The sequence below is a fragment of the Acanthopagrus latus genome, chromosome 11 (genome assembly GCF_904848185.1).
Source record: "Acanthopagrus latus isolate v.2019 chromosome 11, fAcaLat1.1, whole genome shotgun sequence".
NCBI classification, from domain to species: domain Eukaryota; kingdom Metazoa; phylum Chordata; class Actinopteri; order Spariformes; family Sparidae; genus Acanthopagrus; species Acanthopagrus latus.
Genome location: NC_051049.1, coordinates 5642867 through 5664968, shown reverse-complemented (window position 1 = coordinate 5664968; position 22102 = coordinate 5642867). Strand labels below are relative to the sequence as shown.

The window sequence follows — 22102 nt, the reverse complement described above, 5'->3', positions numbered from 1 at the left end:
CACAACCTGTTGGCTGAAGGAGCTTCATAATATATTTATACATAACACAATACCATACAATACAAAACCGCCCGCTGACACTTTCTAGCTAGTTGCTGTGAGTCTGTTCATGTTGCCGTCTTGTGACACCAGATGATACATGGCACCATGAACTTCATTTTGAGGGGAGACGGTAGATTTAAAGGCCTCAACATCATCATGTGTGATCATATTTAATCATTGCTCTGACAGAAGTGTTAGACGTGTATATTAGACTGTAATATTTTCTTCTAATGGTATTTTATAGGTTTCTTTTTGTGTTCTTCCTGTACAAAATATCCATAAATGTAAAAAAAAACTGACCGTGAATGAGCATTTACAATGTTAAAATAAACCTGTAACTGTAAATAACAGTATACATATAATTTCATTTTTTTCTTTTTACAAAAAAATGTGTTTCTTCCACCCAAAAAGTACTTTTGCAATTTTTTTTATGTTAAATTCAAGGTTGATACTGTAAATACGTCTTATCAATTCAGAAACAGTTAGTGACAGTCAACACTAAAAGAAGTATCGATTCTGTAGTTGCATTAACAAGTATTGTGTATTTAAATAGATTTGTTTGTTAAAGATGCATCATCAAAGAATTTCACCTAGAATAAATGTGATTTTTATCGAATTTCAAACAATATATTTCAAAAACTAGTTAGCAGCTTCACTTGAACATACTGATAAAATTCTATGATTATTCATCTATAAAAAATCTTCAATTTTAAGCCTGGATATTTGTATTGTAATAGTATTTGACCATTTTTAAAGGTAATTTCATTGTTTTGTCTAAATATCCCAATTAAAGATTAAAACGCCAGAACATATGTAAAATTAAAGATAACACTGTATTTTATTTAAGGGAAATTAGAGTGTTTTTATTGTCTGTTGTTTTACAGTTTGTTATTTTGGTGCCCACTCGTAGTATATTATTTTTCACCATTGTTTTTACAGTGTACAGGTTGTATAACACGCCTGGTCTATGCTGCGTTCATCTCGCGGGCGTTGTTGACCTGATTTGACCAGAGAAGTTACACAAAGCTCGAACTCCTCGTGACCCTTTGATACTGTCTAAATTCTCACATTTCTCTATTTTGTTACTGTGAAACCTCTCAGTCTATTTTAAACAAAGCCGTCAATGTGGTGATAATGAAAGGAAATGACAGACTCATGCTGTATAATGAAGCGCACCACCGAGAGATGAGACCGAGCGTCGGAGAGAGTTTCATTTGGTTTTTCTCTCAGATATAAAACTGCTGTGTCACTGTCCAACGTATTGCTTTTATTTTTCCTGAACACAGCGCACGCGGCGGGAATAATCACAGGTTGTTCTGCTCACTTGCAGACAGTCTCAAGATGTCATCTTTGTAGAAACATTTCTGAATGGGACACTTTGTACTTGGCAGCTGCTCAGGGCTCCCAATTTGAATACAAGACTCATTCTGGCCATCGGGACAATGAAAGTCTGTCCTGGTGCAGAGAGACCAGAGCTGCCCTGACCGACTCTGTAGGACGGAGATGACTGATTATCAGTGTGTTTGTGTAAAACCGATGTGTGATAAATTTAGATGTTCGGACTGAGCTTGACCCATCATAATAACTACAGTCGAAGTCTCTCTTGTGGGTTAAAGTGCCACAGTAGAGTTTTTTCATCACCAGACATCCCAAAAGAAGGCAGTGTTTGATGAAAATGTGGTGAAACAGCCACTGGGTTTATCAGGTGACCTCTGTTGTCAAACACGACATCAGGCCATTATTTTGTTCTCCATGCTTTTACCCTGTGAGGTCCTGATTATTAAATTGTTAATCATGTAACACTCAACTACTCACATCTCTTTCAGCTCTCTTGCAGGAGAGTAAACTCCTCATGATTGCGTTCAGTGTTCAGGGCAGCACAGGGTGAAGATGCGGAAGGTGTTGGATGGTTGGATGACAGCATGTTCCACATTTGATTGCCTCTTTTAGCCACATGGCTCGAGGGACTCTTGCAAATATGACCACTTTTCAGTCTGATTGGCACTGATGAAAATCGAAGGGGAAACCATGGATACCACAGACTCAAAGGACTAACCCTTACGTTTATTTTTACAGTTTCTCCTCTTATCCACAGATTGGCTTAGCTCAACAGCCAATCAGAGTTATTTTTCTCAACAACTTGCTCCAACTGTGCTAGGTAACAGTTATAGGTGGATGGAAATATCGTCACTGAGAACCGATCTTGGTCATCACACATCACCACCCTGGTTAAAAAAAAAGCACAGTAAAGGCTCTGCTTCCTACAAAAACTGGATTCCAACATTTACAGAGGAGCGATAGAACGCATCCTGACTGGGAACATCACAAACTGGGATGGGTCATCACGGAAGGCGCTACAGCGGATGATTAAAACCCACCCAGAATATAGCTGGTACTGATCTATAGAGCAGTGGGGAAATTAGATGTCCGAGCCACTGTCTGCTCACCCTGCTGCCATCTGACAACAGATACAGAAGTACCTGCTGCCGTACCTCCAGACTACAGAGCAGCTTCATTCCCAAAGCTGTGAGACTCATCAAATCATGCTCAACACTCAATTTTATAAAACAAATGTAGCACATTTTTTAAAGCCTTGTGTTTTAAAAATGACACAGGATTTACCTTAACTTACTCTGACCCTGAACACACTGGAGAACGATTGATAACTAACAGCGACAGAAGCATACAGCGGCCTTTGAGAACGGACTGAGGGTTTTCCTACAACCGCTGCCAGGATTGTATGAAGCCGTTTTTGGATTCAGTGAGAAGCAGACGTACGCTGTAGCTCCCACACGTTTACCTCAGAACGACTGGCATTTATTTGTGCGCATCTGACGGAAAGAAATTTGTAACTGCGTCATATTCTTAAGAGGCGTACACGCAGTTCAGACCTCGCTATTTCCATTTAGACATGATCATCTCGGGGGCTGCCTCCGCGGTGTGATCTGTGGCTCAGTGCAGTCTGCATGTCACAGTCCGATCAAAGTATAGTGAACGAGGGACCTACATTCTCCGAGTGCCAGCAGCGCTGCTCTAAATAGAGATTTTTAAATAGACAATAGTGACTAAAAATACCTCCCAGTGCTGCTCCATTTTGACTTTTGTGGAACTCCTCATGCACTGACTCACACCTATTCCTGAACATGTGCTGTTATTTATTTTTAGATGCTTTGAGGATGATCTCTCACATGGGATCAGATTCTCAGGCGCGCAGTGATTAAATGGATTTTCTCCCCTCGCCGAAGCAAACAACAAGTGTCTGTTAGGGTGAACAGAGAACAACTTGAAAAAGTCGAGGTGTACGTAACGTATGTTGTGGTGGCTGTGTTAATGTATATGTTATACAGCAGGGCTGCAACTAATAGTTATTTTCAGTGGCGGTTAATTTCTTGTTTTCTTGATTAGTTGTTTGGTCTATAAAATGTCAAAAAATGGTGGAAAATGTTGATCAGTGTTTCCCAACATCCAAGAAGACGTCTTCAAATGTCCTGTTTTGCAAATACCCAAATATATATGAAGTTTTCTGCCATGGAGGAGTGAAGAAAGTAGAAAATATTCACATTTGAGAAGCTGAGATATTTCTCAAAAGGGAAAAACATGTAATCGATTATCAAAATAGTGGGCTAATAATGTAAAGTAGACCTGTAATGCTTCACGTTCTTGTGCATGTAAATCACTACATCACCATGTCACACATTTGTGTAATTCAGGCCTAGAAGTTCGTTTGGCAGAGAATAACTAATTTATCACAGCTGCTCTGTTGTTGTTATTGTTGCTGGCTCAGGCCTGTGTGAGCTGACCAATCAGAGGAGACTTGGTATTCAGGATGACATAAAAGAAACATATTGTGTTTTTTTGAGTACTAAATCATGTAAACCCAATTTTATATTTTGCTTTCTACAAAGTTTAGTTGACGATGGAGAGTCAGGATCAATTTCCACGAATCAAAGCAGAAATACCAGCGAGATGTTTTGTCAAATCATGGTGCATTTATCAGCGTGGGTCAGAAAAGAGAGAAACATCTCGAAGAAATTTAGTACATTTTCTGCTTTGGAATATTTGGCATTATCTTAATGTAAATATTATTCTGATGTCACAGATGCTTTTAAAGCACACAATGCATTTTTGTATGTAAATGTGTTTGTTATATGTTTTAATATTGTATAACTTACAAAATTCTTATTGCTAGTGTTGAATTTTTCTTTTCTATTATTATAATAACTTGTTCTTTAATACTGTACTTCTTTTTGCACACTTGCCTTTTAGACTCAAGAATATTGAACAAGCACGTGACAAACGAAAACTTTGAATCTTGAGTCATATATCGGACGATAATCTTACATTACGAAACCATCAAGCCGTCAGCAAAAAACACATCGCAAACAATTGTGTTGGAAACCGGCCACTTTCCACAGAAATATGCATAAAGTCATCGCCGCTGATTATGTAGTAACGTGTGTCTCAGTGTGATGTGGGACTCAACACTGCTTGAACAAATTAAAACATCTAAAATTCATCATCGTGCTCATACACCCTTTTAACATCTCGTCCTTGGATGTAATGTGGTCAAACTACATATTTTATGAGGGCATACATTATGGAAGAATGACCAAAAAAACCAACACTCACACAAACTACTCCAACATCACACTTCATTAAAAACATGAGCTCATTTTCTAACAAGAGCCTAATTTGTTTGCCATTCAGCGTTAACAAGAGCTCTGTTTCACAGGAACCGGAGACGCAGTGGAAAATAACATCTTGTGGTAAAGTGAAGAAAATGGATTCTGAAAGAAAGTGATTCTGCTCTGATCCATCTGAGTGTGGTTTCATACAGCACAGAAGTGATCTGAGTCTCTGATCACAAGCCATTTGTTGGTATTGGTAAGAGTGAAGTATCATGACCTCAGTGACCCTTTTTATGAAGGCAAATGACGGATGAAGTCCTGATGTGACAGAAGATGAAATGTTATCTTCAACCTTTGATTTATTTCCTTTTTTTTTTTTTTTTAGCAATCTGTCTCTCTACACACTCAGATACCCAGAACATGGAACTAAGCTCTTAAGAATCTAGTTTCAATATCTATGAACAAATCTTAAAAAAACAGGTCACAAACCTTTTTAAAATTACTCTGAAAAGTAGTTTCTGGAGTGGACTGGCTGCATGACAGGCTTTCCAAATTCCACACAGTACGTATGTAATTTACAATGGTGACGGATTAACTTCTGGAGACCATATATAGTTTTCAGAACAATGCAATCCTTGATTTCAGAGGTGGACAGATGAAGGTTTGTCATTTCTATCCGTGGCTGTTGGCATTGTTTTGTTTTGTTTTTTTATTTTTAAAGGAGCTCGATGACTTGACTCCAGTTTTTTTAATGTTTCTGGCTGACTTGCTTTATAATGAGAACTCTGCAAACATGCATTTGATGGTGATGTACATCAAGCGGTGCTTACAGTCTGCAGGGTGAATGCACAGGAGGATGGCAGCTTCGCCTGAATAAACACAACAAAAAGAACCAATGGTGTCTTAGCGCTGCAGGTGGAGGTGGACGGGACTGTGGATATGTTTTAAAAAGGACCGCGACATTTCAACATTTGTAAACATGACATCAGTGGCTGTGTTTCTGGTGCCAAAACTCCCCCAAAGCATAGGCACAGCTTAGTTTTTAGTTGTCTTCAATGACATGATTATTTAGAGGGACAAATCTCTGTTTTCCCCTGGAAGACGAGGTCTGGACCCCTCTGTCCACCCCCCATGATTTCCACCTGTGACACTCAGAGAGAAAATCATCAACGTCTTTGTGGTAAGATATAGAAGTTTCTCAGTCATCCAGGTCATGGTGAATCTAAGTGCTGCATTGTCGGCAACTGGACTGGTTTCATTTTCCTACAAACGTTTCACCTTGGAGTGTCTTTACAGAGTCGTGTGGGACATCTGTGAGCTCTGAGTTTCAGAGTCGTTAGGGCCACTTGTGGGTCGTTGGTCAAAGCGGCCTTCGTGTGGGTTTCTAAGGCCAGGTGAGCCCAGGTGTGATGGCTGTGGAGTACAGCATTGTAGGTGGGTGATAGGTAATGTCGTTGGCCACCTCGTCTGTTCAAAGATGGGCGTTCCAGTTTGACGTACGTAGATGGATTCCTTTACGCCTCTTTGGAAAGACGAGTAAAGGAATCCTCCTTGTGTAACTCATTCATTCAGTCTCCCTCTCGCTCTCTTTTTCTTCCTCGTCTCCTGTTTCCTCATATCAGCAGATTAGTGCTGTTGATTGTTTTGCCACCATCTCTGCCACTATCACTTATCTGCTGTTTCTCCTCACCGTCTCTATCAGCTGTCATTTCAGCGTGTCTGTGTGTTACATTTTGTCGCACACATGATTGCGATCAGACAAGAAAACAGAGGCTAACTGTGCTCAGCTGCAGAACTTTACGGGCATGTTTGCACAGATTCGTCATCAGCGCGATATCTGTAGCGAATCGGACCTTGAGACGGGGCTGATAGCGGCTGTAACTAATGGCGTGATTAATGGCAGCCGTGGTCCATTCTGCGTGAACTTGCAGTGTAGAGCCTGTTTGTTTTAGTGTAACCAGCATGATAAGGACAACAGTGAGATTAAATGTAAGATTTGGCTGTGGGAGTGTGAAGGTCTCTTAACCCAGAAGAGAGACGACAGTGCCGCTGACGTTAGCATAAACAAATAGTAGCATCCTGAGCCGCTCTTCACACAGTGGAGAAACTCAACACAGTGGATGAGCTACATGTGAGCTAGCCCTTTATATGGGTAACATGCAGACCCAAAATACGACACTGTGAAATGACAGTGACTTTATTTTTCATTTTTTTAAATTGAGGAAACTCAAAATCACAACGTCAAGCAAACTTTTATAGCCTTTTAGCTCCTACAACCTAAATCTAATAATCTACTTAACTTAGCAATTATGAGCTTGTTTGTCTATCAACTTTTTCAAAGTTAAGTCAACTTTTAAAATGTACAACGTCGTCTTTTTTTTTTTGGTATTGCCTCATCCCCTGCATGGGAGGCAGGTCCCCCTCATAAAACTGACTGTGTTGGCTCTGTAATGGAGGAGAGGTGGTTAACCAGACATACCAGACCGACCAGTTAGTCCTCCTCGTTAAAGTGTTTTCTCGGGCAAAACTAACAAGTGCAGGTTTATACCACAAAATGAATGTCAAAGTCCTGAAAGGCTTCCGGCAAATATGACTATGTCTTATTAATTACAGTTAAGCAATTAAACCTGTTTTTAATCACTTGAGAGCCCTAGTATGAAGTATGACTTCTCCGGTAGTCCAGTGCACTGTGTCCCAACATGCAGAGGAAGCCAGACAGGCCTGCTGTGCCGAGTTACTGTTGCTTAGCTATAAGTGGATAATCACTGTTGAGGAGAAGGATTCAGAGAACTGTCATATTGGTTTTTTTTGTTGTTTTTTTTTACATGAGATTTGTTGACGATTTTACATTTCTTAAATTAACAAATATGTTATTGATATTAAAATGAGACCTGTTGTGCTTTTTTTTTCCTTTTCTTCAGTGTGTTATAACGGTTCTTGAAACTTAAAAACACCACATCAGCAGAACTTCCTCTCTCCCGCAGAAAACACTGCTCCTGAAACGCCTCGTCAGTGGCCCCGCCTTCAATTCTGTGACTTGTGACATCACATGTTGTCACCATGTCACGCATTTGCCTGATTTACACCTATATTCACAGAGGAGTTGAAGCTATCTGGAAGCTGAAAACAAAACGGAATGATACTAAGGTGGGGCTGGTTCAGGCATGTGTGAACTGACCAATCAGAGGAGACTTGGTGTTTTGGAGCGGGCCCTTAAAGAGACAGGAGCTAAAACAGAGTGTTTCAGACAGAGGGGGTTTACAAAGCTGCAGCACTGGAAAATATGAGCAAACTTGATGAGTGTTTTTTTTTTTTTTTTTGCATTAAAGCATCTAAATGTGAATGTGTGTTTGGTGAAATTTATTGTGACACTCGTGATAAAATTCAGTGAAAACATTTACGTTGGAAAAGCCATAAAAAAGACGACTGTGCTGCAGAGTTAACAACCTGAGCAATTAGACGGTTAGCACATGATCACACCCTCCAGATTCAAATAAAGCGTCACATAAATATCTGAATTGCATGTCATCTAGAAGTGCTGTCTTTTAAGGTAAACCCTCATCTGCGGTGGGACTCCGTCAGTGCTCTGTCTCGGAGTCCACCTTAAGATGTCAAGTGAGGTCCAATTCTGGAGTTGTCCCGAGACCAACAAATTACACATCACTCCTGGATACAAAACATCTGGGCAACAAAGGGACTTGGAGGAGTTTAAACTGAGGCAGCTGTGAGGAAGAGCAGCAGACGGACGGATCTCTCCAACATGAATCCTGCTCCCGTGGTGCTGGTGTTGTGTCTGCTGGCGACAGTGGCGGCTCAGTCTCACGACCATCATGACATGGGCTGGGTCAACGGCTACCGTCAGAGCTTCAACTTCCAGTGTCCCCACGGCGAGGTGATGGTGGCCGCCAGGAGCTACTACAGCGAGGAGGATGGCATGGACCGCTTGTGGTCGTTTGAGTGCCAGCCCACACCTGAGGGTCTGGGGGAGCCCAGCGACTGCTGGTGGGACGACATCAGCCGGGCTGGGTTGGAGTGGTGGGTCCTCCGTGGTCTGTTTACTCTCTGACCACCTGCTTTCTACTTTCTTTGAAATGTACAGATGTGAGCCGAGGCATACCGGGAGAAAGTCACGTCTGTTCAGGTTTTACAGTGAAAATAAGTGTGTTGTTTGCGTTCAGAGAATTCAGAGATTGTTAGAAGTTTAAATATCACATCAGTTGGACTAATTTGATTGTAAGGAAGTGTCGTTTGAGTAGTTTGTACAGTAGGATGTGACACAGCTGCCCTCTGATGAATCCTTGCTGTAGGTTTGTCTCATGTTCATGATCTTATTACAAACAACCTTTGCACTAATTGTGTCAGTCCACATTGATTTAACCAGCAGTGATGTGAATAAATGATGCACAATGATATACGACTACAGTAATGCAGAAATCCACTGAGTAAGTCAGTCATTCGGGGAACATCTGACTCAGATTACCCGAGTGCAGTCGATGCTGCTGTAAAGCATCTTTCAGCAGTTTTCTACGGCTTCTTGTTTACTCTCACACCAGCTGTGAACATGTTTAGATTTGATCACTTTGTTTTTGGGTTCACCTAGGAGAGCCGCGTCTCAGAAGGACATTTATTGGAGACACGTGAAGCCACGTACGAGGCACATCTTTGGTTCATATGTTGCATATTGTTCCAGTCAACAGGAGGAAGTGCAGATCAAAGATAGAAAATGCCTTAATTGCTAAGTTGTGTCCCTTCACTGTAGGTCAGACGCTGGCCGACAACACGGGCTGTTAAAGGTCACTATTGGCAGACAACAAAGGCCCATACGAGGCCTGTGTGTGGAGGTTGCTGCTGAAACTGTTGTATGAACAAAACCACCCATGTTGTTGGTGGAAGATCTCCAGGCCTCAGAAAGACAGATGCAACCAGAGCTAGAAAGAGCTACGCCGCCTCTTCGCAAGTTCAAACTTGACCTGTTTGTAGCACATTTACACATCAACTGCACCACACCAACTATTCTCATGTAAAGTTTAGCACTTCAAATTCACGCCCAGAAACTGACACACAGCTAAACTGTACTAGCTAGCTTGACCGACAAAACAAAAACATTAGCTTGTTAACAGGAGAGGTCATGTGGGAAATGGGCTACACACTGACTTGATAAGATGCTTTTTAAATTTACTTCAAGGTTATAAAACAGTCTCATTGTCATACTGATGCTTCTGTATCTACTTAAGCAAACGTGACCATTAGCAAGAAATGTGGCTATTTCTTTAGCTTATTCCTACGAGTCTCAGAGCCCGAAGAAAGAAAGCTGCTCTGTAGTCCGGTGGTACGGCAAAGTGCACTTCTTCATTGCCGAAGAAGAATAAGAATAATATGCTGTTGGCCTATTATTATGAAAACATTTGGAGATAATGTTAATAACTTAACACGACAAAATTACTGTGCAACAGTTATCGTAGCTGCTGCGAGCGTTGTTTCAGGCTAACTTCCCGTCTAAGCTAACCTCATTGTTTAACATTTCCCACGGATTGTAAAGTGCAAGAATAAGACTGACTTTCAAACAAAATTCTTTCCATGTAGGCACAAATAAAACGTGAGTCACATTTACACAAGTCATTTGTAATCTGTGGGTTTAGTGTTAGTGACTTCAGTTCTATATTGCTGATAGTCTTTGACTGGAGATGCACCACATTTAGTATTTATTATCTTAACCATTTTTTTCTTTTTTGCACAAGCAGGTAAGGTAAATTGTAAATTACACGCTGGAAACTAGTTTAGAAGAATAAAAGCAGGACTCCAGATTCCAAACTGAGTGACTGACTTACAAGTAAGTGGTGCAACATGTCCTGCAAACCTAACTAATTTCTTTCCGTAACAACAAAAGTATTTTTACTCAGATTTTCCACTTGTGTATCTTTTTTTTGTTGTTAGTTTTAGTGTCCACTGTTTTCTCATTCAGAGGAGCCGAGCCAGGTCCTCCTGGGCCCAAATGAATCACCGTCTCACTCCAGAACAGCCATATGTGTTCCTCAACTGACTGGGAACACGACTACCTTCAGAGAATTTTAACAAGGCTCGTCCAACTGGCTGTGTCAGCCGCCCCTCAGAGATATCACATTGTGTTTTACAGCCTTTTCTTCTGCAACAGGCATTTATCATTCACGAAAATAAAAGAGACTATGCAACAATAACCCACAACAGACTGGCTGCATTCATCTGTTTTATCTATGAAGAGCTAAACGTTCCTTGCCTTTAATATCCATCTTATGACTGGTTTCCGTTACGTGCAGTCAGGTTATCTTTTATATTACCGCACGAACGCCACATCCTCACACAAAAAAAAGTGTTTGACTAACCCGCTGTAAACAGTTCGGGGTAATTAAAGGACTTGGATCAACCTTTGTGGAGGCAGAATTGGGGCCTAACATATCTGTGTCAACAGCAGCTTGAATCAAACAACCCAACAGTCAGCTGGCTCAGATCTGCCTCAGATTACTTTGTCTAGGTAGGAGAGCAAAACACGATGTGTGCTCTTCAGATTGAAGCTCAGCTGCACCCAGCCCACTGATTTAAAGACAAACAGTGTGTACACTCTATCACTGCCACGCCTGCCTCTCTTTAACATAGCTGCTCGTTTGAAATACGACGGCGAGGACATTACCCTGCAGGGAAAACACCCCCGCTGGCTGAATGGCTGATGGCTGTGCCCATGTTGCCATGACAAACTTCTACACATTGTGCTGCTCCCGCTGCTCCGGTCCTGGTATTCTTGGCTGTGTTGTGGCGACAGCAAAGTCCATGGGCCATAAACAAACTACACCATCAACAAACCTGTGTTTACTCTAAACAATATACTACAAACTTAGAATCAAACCATGTTTGAGATTTAAGAGGAATGACTTGGAGGTAGTCCTAACAGGAGAGTGCAGGGTATCATGATGGATCTTTCTCCACTGTCATAAATTAAAACTGACTATTTTTTCCCCCCAGATAACTGAGTTTTCTTTGTGTCTTTGCAGGACTTCTACATGCACTCGCAACGGCCTGGTCGCAGGCGTACAGAGCAAGTACTTTGAATCTGTTCTGGACCGGGAATGGCAGTTCTACTGCTGCTACTACAAACGCCGCTGTCCTTACTCCTGCATGTACGTTCTCACGGGGCTATAGGGGTGTGGACATTTTGACATATTGGAAAATGTTCAAGAAGGTCAATACCACTCGTATATTTCTGTTTAATATGAATCTGAATCCAGTGTTAGCTTAGCATGAAGACTGGAAGCAGTGGGAAAACAGCCAGCTTAGCCGGTCCAAAGTCATCTAAATGAAGTTTACTGACAGGTTTCTTCCGCTTACACATCTTTATTTTGTTGCTTTCCACAGGAAGACCACTGACATCCCTGAACACTACAGAGAAGAGGGAGAGCTGGTGGTGCCGAGTTACGGCTACTTCATCCGAGGTGCCCAGACCACTTTCAGTGGAGTGCTAAGGTCTGTTCACAACATCTGTTTTCTTCCCCTCTAATAAACTTCTGATCCAATGAAGTCCAAGCAAAAAATTGTTGAAATCCCCTCATGACCGAGCGGGAAGAACATATTTTCCTCAGTGAGCACCATGGGAATATAATTTATTGGCAGAAACCAAATAAAGACGGAAGACAACATGTGAGTGTTGTGAGTGTTGAACTGACAGGATTGTGTTTCGTGTCTTTGTTTCAGGGATCGGCAGTGGAAGTACATCCTGTGCAGAATGACAGACTTTGATTGTGAATTTGAAAATCTATAGATTGTAAGCAGCATTTTCAACTAAAAAATACATACTGTTACATGTAAACAGAAACATAATGCTGACATAATACGTAAATGATATGATTCGTGTTTTCACTCATGTGTTTACTTTTGATGAACGCTTTAACCACGGGCATGCCGTATACTGTACGCCTGTATAATCACTGTTTTTTTTAAGTCCAGCATGAAAAATGAGTGCTCATATAGAAGCAACTTTAAACGTAGACATCAGCACAGAGGGCCCACAGGGGGTTTGGGTGCCGCCACTTTGAACGGCATTAAGTGTTTTCATTTAGATGTGGGAGGAAGTGGAAGTCCTTTGGCAGCACGTGAAAGTGCTTTTACCAAACAAACTCGATTATTTGATCTTGTGGTCGTCGTCAGCGCTCTGCTCCAAGATCTCTTAGCTGAGGTCAGGTAGCAGCGATGGCCAGACAAAGTAGCTTGCAACATTTTCACGGTGGTAAGTGGGCAGCAGGGCGTGTCTGATTGGGGTTTTGTCTTTGGAGGTAACACTAGGGAAACAATTGCGTGTGTTGGAAGTAATAATAAAAAATAAAAAAAAAGCTCTTTGAGAATCACCGGCAAAATGAGCTCTGCATGTAATGAAAAGTGCCTCCACCTGCTTTCAATTGACTTCATATCCCTCCTTTATTAAAGTGTCTTGTTCAGTTTGGCTGTTCTGTTCTGTACTGTAGCGAACTGGAACTCATGTAACTGTAACTGTATTGTGTGAAAATGGGATTAAAATGAAAATGGGACTTAATGAACAGCTACTGTGTGTTCACTTATTCAACATGATACCAAGAAAATCGAATCACAGAGTATATGATGTTTTAAAATTCAATATAAACATATTGATTGAACTGCTGTGGGAATTAAACTAACTGAATACAACGGGCTAAAATTGTTGAGGGAAAAGTTTGTTGGAGGAAGTTTAATCTATCTGTGTGAGAGTAAAAACCTTCACAGAGAGGATGAAGTCAGCCACTCGGCTGGACTTTATTAGGCTGAAGCCAAATTCAGTACTGCTTTATGCTGGAAGGGATCCACATATCAACAGCTAATCTGTTTTGTATTCATGCGATGATGTGAAAAGTTGAGGAGAAATTATAAACAAATGTTTTTCAGACATCCAGCAGTAAGGTGCAGTATGTAAGAATTTGCCAACTGTTGAATTCACACACAAACCAAACAGGAAGGATCATATCATCAGAATAACTGCTAAGTGTATCTGCTGTTAGCTAGTTAGCTCAGTTAGCCGTGCATCTAGTGGTCTGGACTTGGAGTTCGGAGCATCAGGGGAGTGATAGAGTTTACACTGCTTGTAAAGATGCTTCTGTCTGGGACAGGCCAGGGATGGTAAAAACTGTTATTTCCTCACATCATTCTAGTAAAATCTTTTTCTAAGATTCTTGTATACTGCACCTTAAAAGGAGACCTATTGTGCTTTTTAGTTGTTTCCTTTCTCTGTGTATTATATCTGTTCTTCTGCATGTAAAATATCCTGACAGTTAAAAAGGTCAGTGTCGGCTCCAACAGACGCTTGTCTCTCCCACAGAAAACACGGCTCCTGAAACGCCTCGTCAGTAGCCCCGCCTTTAATACTGTGACTAGCGGCTAATTAGGCAGCTAAAAATTCAACTGAATTGAATTGAGCTTAATGAGACAGGAGCAAAAACAGAGCATAATACATAACAAAAATAATCACAATAAAATAAAAGCACTTAAAAGAAAAGAAGTTGCGGTTTTAGGGGGATTTTTTTGCGGGACTATTTCTGAGTCGGACTGATTGTTTGACCTTTGGACTGAGCTAGGTCCTTTAGCCTTTATGCTACACTAAGCTAAGCATCCACTGGCCCGAGCTTCAAACTTAATATACAAATGAATAAATGAAAGAAAACATGTTTACATCGAGGCACTGAAGTTGTTTTATGACTTTGGAAACAGTCGGTTGAAAAAAAACACAGTAAGTTCTGCTGACTTGCTTTTTCCAGCTCTGTCAACCACATCAGAATAAACTTTCATACATCACTTTTTTCAAATCCAATACAGACGAGAAATCCTAAAAGTGCCACGCATGAAGTCTTACCCACGACTTTAAACTTAACAGATCTTTTTTTTTTCACTGACTCACAGAAATCTTTTGTAGTCGGATGCTTGTGGAGGAAAATGTTCTCCAGCTGTCTCACTTCATCAACCAATTCAATGTTCCTGTGAATTTCAGAGTAAAAATGTATTTTTTTTTTTCCCCTCCCAGTTTATCCAACAACAGAGCAAACCTGGGAAAATAACGTTCCTACAGCCACTTCGCCCTCATTCTCGTTCCACTTGCTTTTGGATTTCTTCACCATCTCTCCACGGTGCAGTTAAAATCCATTTGAACTTAATGGAGTGAGCTGGGCGAAGGTCAGCCGGCACACTGCAACCGTCTTGAAAAGAGCTGGGGACCGGGCCAGTAGCTTTCAGCGCTGTTTGTTTATGGCAACTGCTGTCTCGGGGCACAGGGCCAAACGCGGCAGCGCGACACAGCTGTCCCCAGAGCCTGTGGACGGTGGCGAGCCACACGCCTGTGGAGGCTGCCTGCCCTCAGAGACCCGCTGTCCCTGTGGTGAAAGCCTCCTTCCTGAGCTGGAAAAGACGGGGGGATATATCAAACTGCTCCTTCGTCTCCTGCCTCCGACACATTTCATTACAGCTGGATGAGGAACTAGCCTTTCAAAACAATATTCACACTGGCTGTAATTAGAGTTTATAAAAGTCTCCTTACTACAATCACTTTTGGAATCTGTCGCGAGCCACCATATAATTAAGAGCTAAGTATACATATTTATGGCAACAAAGGCCGAGAGGAGGAAAAAATAAAAAAAGGGGGGGTTTAACTTCTGATGAAAAGCTGCTACCGCTTTGAAAAGAATGGAGGAGATTTATGAATGGATTATTAAGATTTTCTATAGAGTGTAATTCATACCTATTTTATGAAACGGACAGTTCTGGTTCCGGATGTAGAGTCACAGTAGGCACAGATGGGGTCGCTTTAAGATATTAAATGAAAAGGCCTCCTGTTGGTGCGTCTCAGTAATCATTTTAAACAACATACAAATATTGAATGCAAACTGAAATGAACACAAACAATAATAAATATGCAACATGTCATTTACAGCACGAATAAATAAATAAACTTGCTTCATATGTGATAGGTGTGTTACATGGAGCGGGAGTTCAGAACAAAACCAGCCTTGCGTTAAGACAGTTCGACCGGCTGGGTTAGCGAGGTCCATTTGATCCATTGATCCTTTTCACATATTGATGCCAGAACATCCCACTCACAGACAACGGGCCAAGTTTACAACTATGGCAAGCGACGACAGGCAGCTATTTTAACTCGTATTGCCATAATCGCTAAGTAAACAATATAAATACAGTGTTCACAGTCCCAAGTTATCTACCAGGAATGTTTACCCGCAACCTATTTCAACCGGTTTAACGCAACACTTTGCCAGATGATGTTGTGTTTTTCGTTGGAAGAAAAGTTGAGCCATGTTAATTTTTTTTGGCGGAGCGACAGCTGCGTCTTTTTGCTGTTTCTGATGGACTGGCTTCACTCAATAAGATCAGGGGTTGCCGAACGCACCTGGGGGACCAACTCCAGATATTCGCCAGGGACTCGGTCAAGGAGAGCCAAGGAGACTGGAGATTCAACCTAATCCCCTGGTGCGTTCACACGCTGCCCACTGCTCCCTCGGGATGGGTTCAATGCAGACTACCAATTTCACCTTGCTGTACGTTGTTGTACATGTGAGATTCTCCTTGAACAAACACAATTATCTCTGTTCAACCAGGCATCACTCATCTCTGAATAAAAAAAGGAGCATGTGATGTTTTTCTTACTCTCAGACGATCTCCAACATCACTTTCCCTCCACTCAGACCCTGAAGCCAGCCAGTGCAGTTAATGCCCGAGTTCATTAGCTGCGATCCAGTGAGGCTTCTGTGCTGCCAGAGCTAAGAATGAGACAACAAACAGCTTCTCACAATAAGAGGTTACTGCACTCGTGCCCAAAGTCCTTTCTAAAATTAATTTAACTCTCCAAAACAAGTTTGTTTACTGCTCAGAGTGCTCAAATCTTGCCCCCCGAGTTCCTGCTGGTACAAAAGCGATACATGTGATTCTGTCCCGGTACTTGGTGTTGCTGATTATCTACGTGTTGCTCTTGGTTGAAATGTTTCGGACTAAATAAACTCACTTGCGTGACACCAAGAAGGTATACCTGTCAACTTGACCTGGTTGAGGACGGGTGTAATGAAAGTTAAAGCAGAAACCAGAGCGTTTTTTGTCTTATGAATTGCACCTGGGCGTTTCCAGTTGTAAAGCTGTCAGTGTCCCTTACAATGGAATGCAGTGACAATGTACCCTGCAGAATGTAACTGATGAAACACCACTTCCCATGAGCCCATACCTGAGCTAACAGCTTCAGACGTGTGTGTTACAGCAGCAGGACTGACCAGAGACAGCAGCAGTGGGGAAAAATGATTCTGGAAGAGTGTTATTATAGATGATGATAGAAGAACCTACGCTGGTCTTTTGTATGCTCACGGTAACCCTTACTTAACGTTTGGGTTGGTAAAACTGGAAAAACAAACAAACGCCAAAACACATCAACTCTGTGAAAAAAACAAAAACCACAATGAAAAAAAGGCCATCATGAACGTGCCGAAGTTTGAAAAGGCTACCCAACGCAACAGTGACTGCTCACTGCTGAAGGTGAGTGCTTTGTGCTAACTGGGTTAGCCTCTGAGTTAGCCTGATGCTGCAGCTGTGGCTCTTTCTCTTTGCTCAGAGGCTGTGTGCTTTGTGCTAACTGGGTTAGCCTCTGAGTTAGCCTGATGCTGCAGCTGTGGCTCTTTCTCTTTGCTCGGAGGCTGTGTGCTTTGTGCTAACTGGGTTAGCCTCTGAGTTAGCCTGATGCTGCAGCTGTGGCTCTTTCTTTTTGCTCGGAGGCTGTGTGCTTTGTGCTAACTGGGTTAGCGGCTGAAAGACAGTCTGTCACTGCCGCTGCTGCTCATTCGGTCTTTGGCTCAAAGGCTTTGTACATTATGCCACTGAGTGTTAGCTTGCATATTGCTGTAATCGCTAACAGGATCTAGTTAGCGCTACCGTGTTTCAGAAAACCCGAATTTTATCACACTGATTGTAAACAACAAACATGGCTTTTAGTACTCACCACTGTCTAGGCAGCATGTTTCTACTGGGACATTTTGGCTCCATTTTTTTTTAACTTCCCTTATTCACAGATAGCTTTAGCAAGATTTCAAGATAATTTGATGGGCTTAAAGGAGGCCTACAACAGCCTTTTATATGTCAGAGCATCCAGTTCATTGACTGCTGTTAGGATGTTAAGATATTTTCTAAAGATATAACAAAAAATGTTCCAAGAATAATGAAGGACACCAACCACAGCTTTGATTCTCACAAAGGTTTCAACTTGCAAACTACTGAGATTCCCGCTGGCTGTTTTTAGTGTTTCATGCTAATTAGTAAACATTAGTACGCTAACATGCTAATCTAGGCTGGTGAACTTGGTAAACAATATACATCCTGCATGTTAGCATCTTCATCATGAGCATGCTGCTATTAGCATTTAGCTCAGCACTTCAGTTAAATAGTCACTGTTATGCTCAAACATCATGACTGAATTTATATTTATATCTGAAAATTCACATTATCTTTCATACTGACTTACTTGGGGTTAGAGAATAAAATAGTTCTTTCACTGACAGGAAAACCAGCATTAATACCCAAACACTCAGTAATAAGTTGCATGTTCTCAACTTATTCTTGACATCCACTTCAGCGCTTATATTAAATTATACTTATTAAGTATTAAAGTATTTTCTTCTTATTAAGCTAACCATGAAGTGAGATGGGAGGAAATGTAACTCATTTGAAGTTATTTCCAGCCCACGGTGACTGTTACAAAAACATTAAATCAGAAAAGTGATCAGTTTTCTGACTTCACAGCTGGTCAACGTACTGTTTTGAGTCACATAAAAAGCTCTGTTCTCAGTGAAGAAGTGAGGCGCTGTGTTTGGATGTGGGCAGGGAGAGCCCGAGTGAGCGAGCACCATGGTGTGTGACCCTGACCCAGCCCCGGGGCTGCACAGATAGCCTGTTTATTTTAGGGAGCCTCTGGCCGCTCTCGCTGCTCTCACTTGAGGACAAAAACAGCTGCCTCGATTCATGTCCGACAACAAGGGGCGCAGCGCAGGGTAGACCCACCGCAACTCACTTCGGCCAGCTCTTTACTACACAGTGGTAACACTTTTCAAAGAAGATGTAAGTTATAATAATGTGAAGTTGCAGAATGTGCACAGAGAACATGAAACTGGAGAAGGCTACGTACGGGGTCAATCCAAAAGTCTGTCCCTGTGGTTTCTGCCTCCACCCAGAACAACTGAGGTGAACGTTTTGTGAGTGAAGCATTTATAGAAATGAAAGATGACATCTAGAAAAAGGCAACACATCTTTCCAAAATATGTCCTTCTCCTAATTACTCCATAAATTTAATAGGAACTTTTTTCCAGAAATTCTACATTTGACCACAGCTAGCATGTCTGCATGACTAGTCACCACTCTGGGTAAGTAAGAACATGTGTTTCCTTGAATTTTTTGGGTTAACCAACCACTTAAAGGCTAGATTTTGGCTTCTCTGAAGATTTAATTAGCTTTGTTCACATAACAGCGAGATAATTAATGTTTTGCTGAAAAACACAGTGAATTTCTCTCCATTTCACAAGATTCTCTTGACTCGGTTGCTTTAAAGCCATCATGAGGGGATCTAACAGACATGGTATGCTCATTTTCAAGTTGATAACTTTATTTTAATCTACTACTTAAATAGGTTTACATGCCTTAATGCTCAAATTATACATCAGTTCTCACATGCTGTCCAGTTCCGCAGCATTTTATTCTCCCTCCGTTGGAAACACTCCTCCCTCTCTGAGGCTCCTCCCCCTAAATAACGAGTCTGCTCTGATTGGTCAGCTCACGCATACCTGAGCCAGCACTGCTAACAACAGAGCAGCTTCATTAAATTAATTCTGACATGTCAAACTAATCTGCTTGGCATTAAATATGCACATGTGTGACATGATGATGTAGTGTGATGTCATGAAGTCGCGGAACTGAAGGAGGGACTACTGACGAGGCGTTTCAGGAGCAGTATTTTCTGTGGGACAGAGGAGCTCTTTGTATGAGTTTTTTAAATGTTCAGATCTTTACAAGCTTTAGAACATACAATATATAAAACACAGTAGTAACATTAAAGCTCTCCTTTAATGTGTACCTGTAGCACTGGTCTTAGAATATGTAGCATATGTAGCATAGTGTAGGTAGAGAAGAGTGAAAAAGTTAGCAAAGTAATTCAGTAATGTCAGTAACACACTTAGCTAACATTAGCAACCCTAAGCTACTAGTCATCCTAGACTATATCAGGCTGTAGCACCAAAACCACTGTTAATCAAAGCTGTCTTCTATTGCCATGTAAGAGGATGATCGGGTTATTATCTCTTTCAACTTGCTGCATGTTCTCAGTTTAATGGCCGCCGACACAGATTCTCACTATAAACTGCGTCACTGCCTCAGAAAGCCGCCCTGACGGTGACCTGGCACATGTGGCAGCCTGTGTTGAACGGTTTGCACAACATACATACTTCTCTATGTTTTGATAGGTTGTTGACAAAGGGAACGTTCAAGACAAAAAGAGAAAACATGTGGAAACATGTGGCTTGTTGGGCACGGCCCAATAAAAAAGTTCCAGTGCAAAGGTTTCAGGACAACATGAGTTTTTGTCTGAAGAAAAAATTAATTAACAAACCAGTGGATTAAATGTGAAAAATACAAAAGAATTTATATTTCAAATGCTGCTAATGTGTTCACATAACATAATATATATATATATATATATATATATATATATATATATATATATATATATATATATATATATATATAAAGATGACACTTTTGAATACAATGTAAACATGCTGACGTTGGCTCCGGTCTCCTTCTCACTCATTCAGTTCCTCCCTTCTGACTCTTTGTCCCTGTTGAACTGCTTATTTATCTTTAATGAACACTTTAAAAAACACTGTCCACAGCTCTTTAAATGCTCTCTTCCAGTCATTTACATACACAAAACTAAGCTCAGCCAGAGGTGCATAATGTCTGATGTAGAGCAAAGATGATTCATTGTAATTTCCTTCAAACATGAAGTAAACACATCATTTTTTTGTATGTTAATGTCGACAACTTTTGCTTACCTGCAAGGAGTGTTTGGCCTTCTGGCGGCCATCTTGGTTTTGGTGAAATTTGTATTGCAGGATCCGGTTTGAGTCGCTCCCCTTCTGGTCGACCACCGTGGCACCTTGTCCTGTAGTCAATGGCAAGAAACGATTACAGCTTTTATAATCCCGTTTGAATTATGCCATCAATCACACATGTATAAGATCATTTTTCAACTTGAGAGAGTTTCATTTTGTCATAAAACTGTGTAAACAAACAATCGGACGTGACGTTGTCTGGTTAATCGCTCATTAAAACCTGTAACTGACCCTGACTTTGTCGGTCTCGTATATTAGCTCACTCACAAAACTAACTCTCATGTCGCATCACTGCAGCTGAAGAATGAACTGCCTCTGACACACTATCTTTAAAAGGATTTCAATCATGCGAGATGTGTCCCCCGTTATAAGTTTTCTGTACTCCTTCAGAGAACAGGATGTAGTCACAAATACGGACATGAGTTTTTGAGCAGTGATCTGAGATCCTGGCAGCACAATAAACATCTCCCTAGCTGATGTGCTGTGAATAAACATCAGACGGATTGTTTCATCAGAGTGGGCTCCTTGAATAATCTGTGAGCAATCGTTTTGTGGGAATAAGCGAGAGCAAAGAGCTGATGGGAATCCTCTCCTTCCCGAGTGCTACGGCTCCCAGTCTGTGGCTCTTGGGAAAGATTCTTTGCATTGAGGACTCAGGAGGGAGCTCTGCACTCGTGTTTACACAGTCAACTCGTGTTCGTCCTGTGATCACAGAATGATGGTGTCAGATAATAGAAGCTGGTTGTGATTTAAAGTTAAGAACAACAGCTTACTCGCCTTTTTCCCCTCTGGGTCTGTGGAGCAAAAAGTTTGGGATGTGATTTGGGACAGCGGCCAAAGCATTGTGGGAACAGGAGGTGTAAGGTGAGCTCAGTGACCTACTGGTTCCCAGCCTTCCCTTTGGCTTTCTCACTTTCTCCGCTCGCAGCGCACCTCCAGACAAAAGCATCATTATTGCTCTTGGGTTCTCTCTTGGTGAACTCTTGGTAGTGAAACGGCACGCAATAAATTGGACCGTGAGCGAGCCAGCATCGAGTCTTTTCCAGTCATTCAGACCCCGAGCGGGAAATGTTACACCACAATGTTTCCAATAGCGGTTTTTGTCTCTCTCATTAGCCATGATGAGCTTGTGGCTGCATTTCCTGGAAGCCTGAGATTAAAACAAATGGCGCCTCAGAGAGCCGGGCCTTTGTTTTTGAAGGTGTCAGACCTTATTCTGTGATTTTATTGGATCTCCCTGCAGGTGAAAGGTCGAGGCTGTGA

General features: G+C 41.5%; 1 protein-coding gene across 1 annotated transcript; it reads left to right on the top strand.

Annotated features, from left to right (window-relative positions):
• Positions 1-8121: 8121 nt before the first annotated feature.
• Positions 8122-13024, top strand: dpt (dermatopontin). Its single transcript, XM_037114011.1, has 4 exons — positions 8122-8705; positions 11693-11818; positions 12054-12161; positions 12390-13024. The coding sequence occupies exons 1-4, from the start codon at positions 8431-8433 to the stop codon at positions 12454-12456; spliced, it is 576 nt and encodes a 191-aa protein (XP_036969906.1). The 5' UTR covers positions 8122-8430; the 3' UTR covers positions 12457-13024.
• Positions 13025-22102: the final 9078 nt, after the last annotated feature.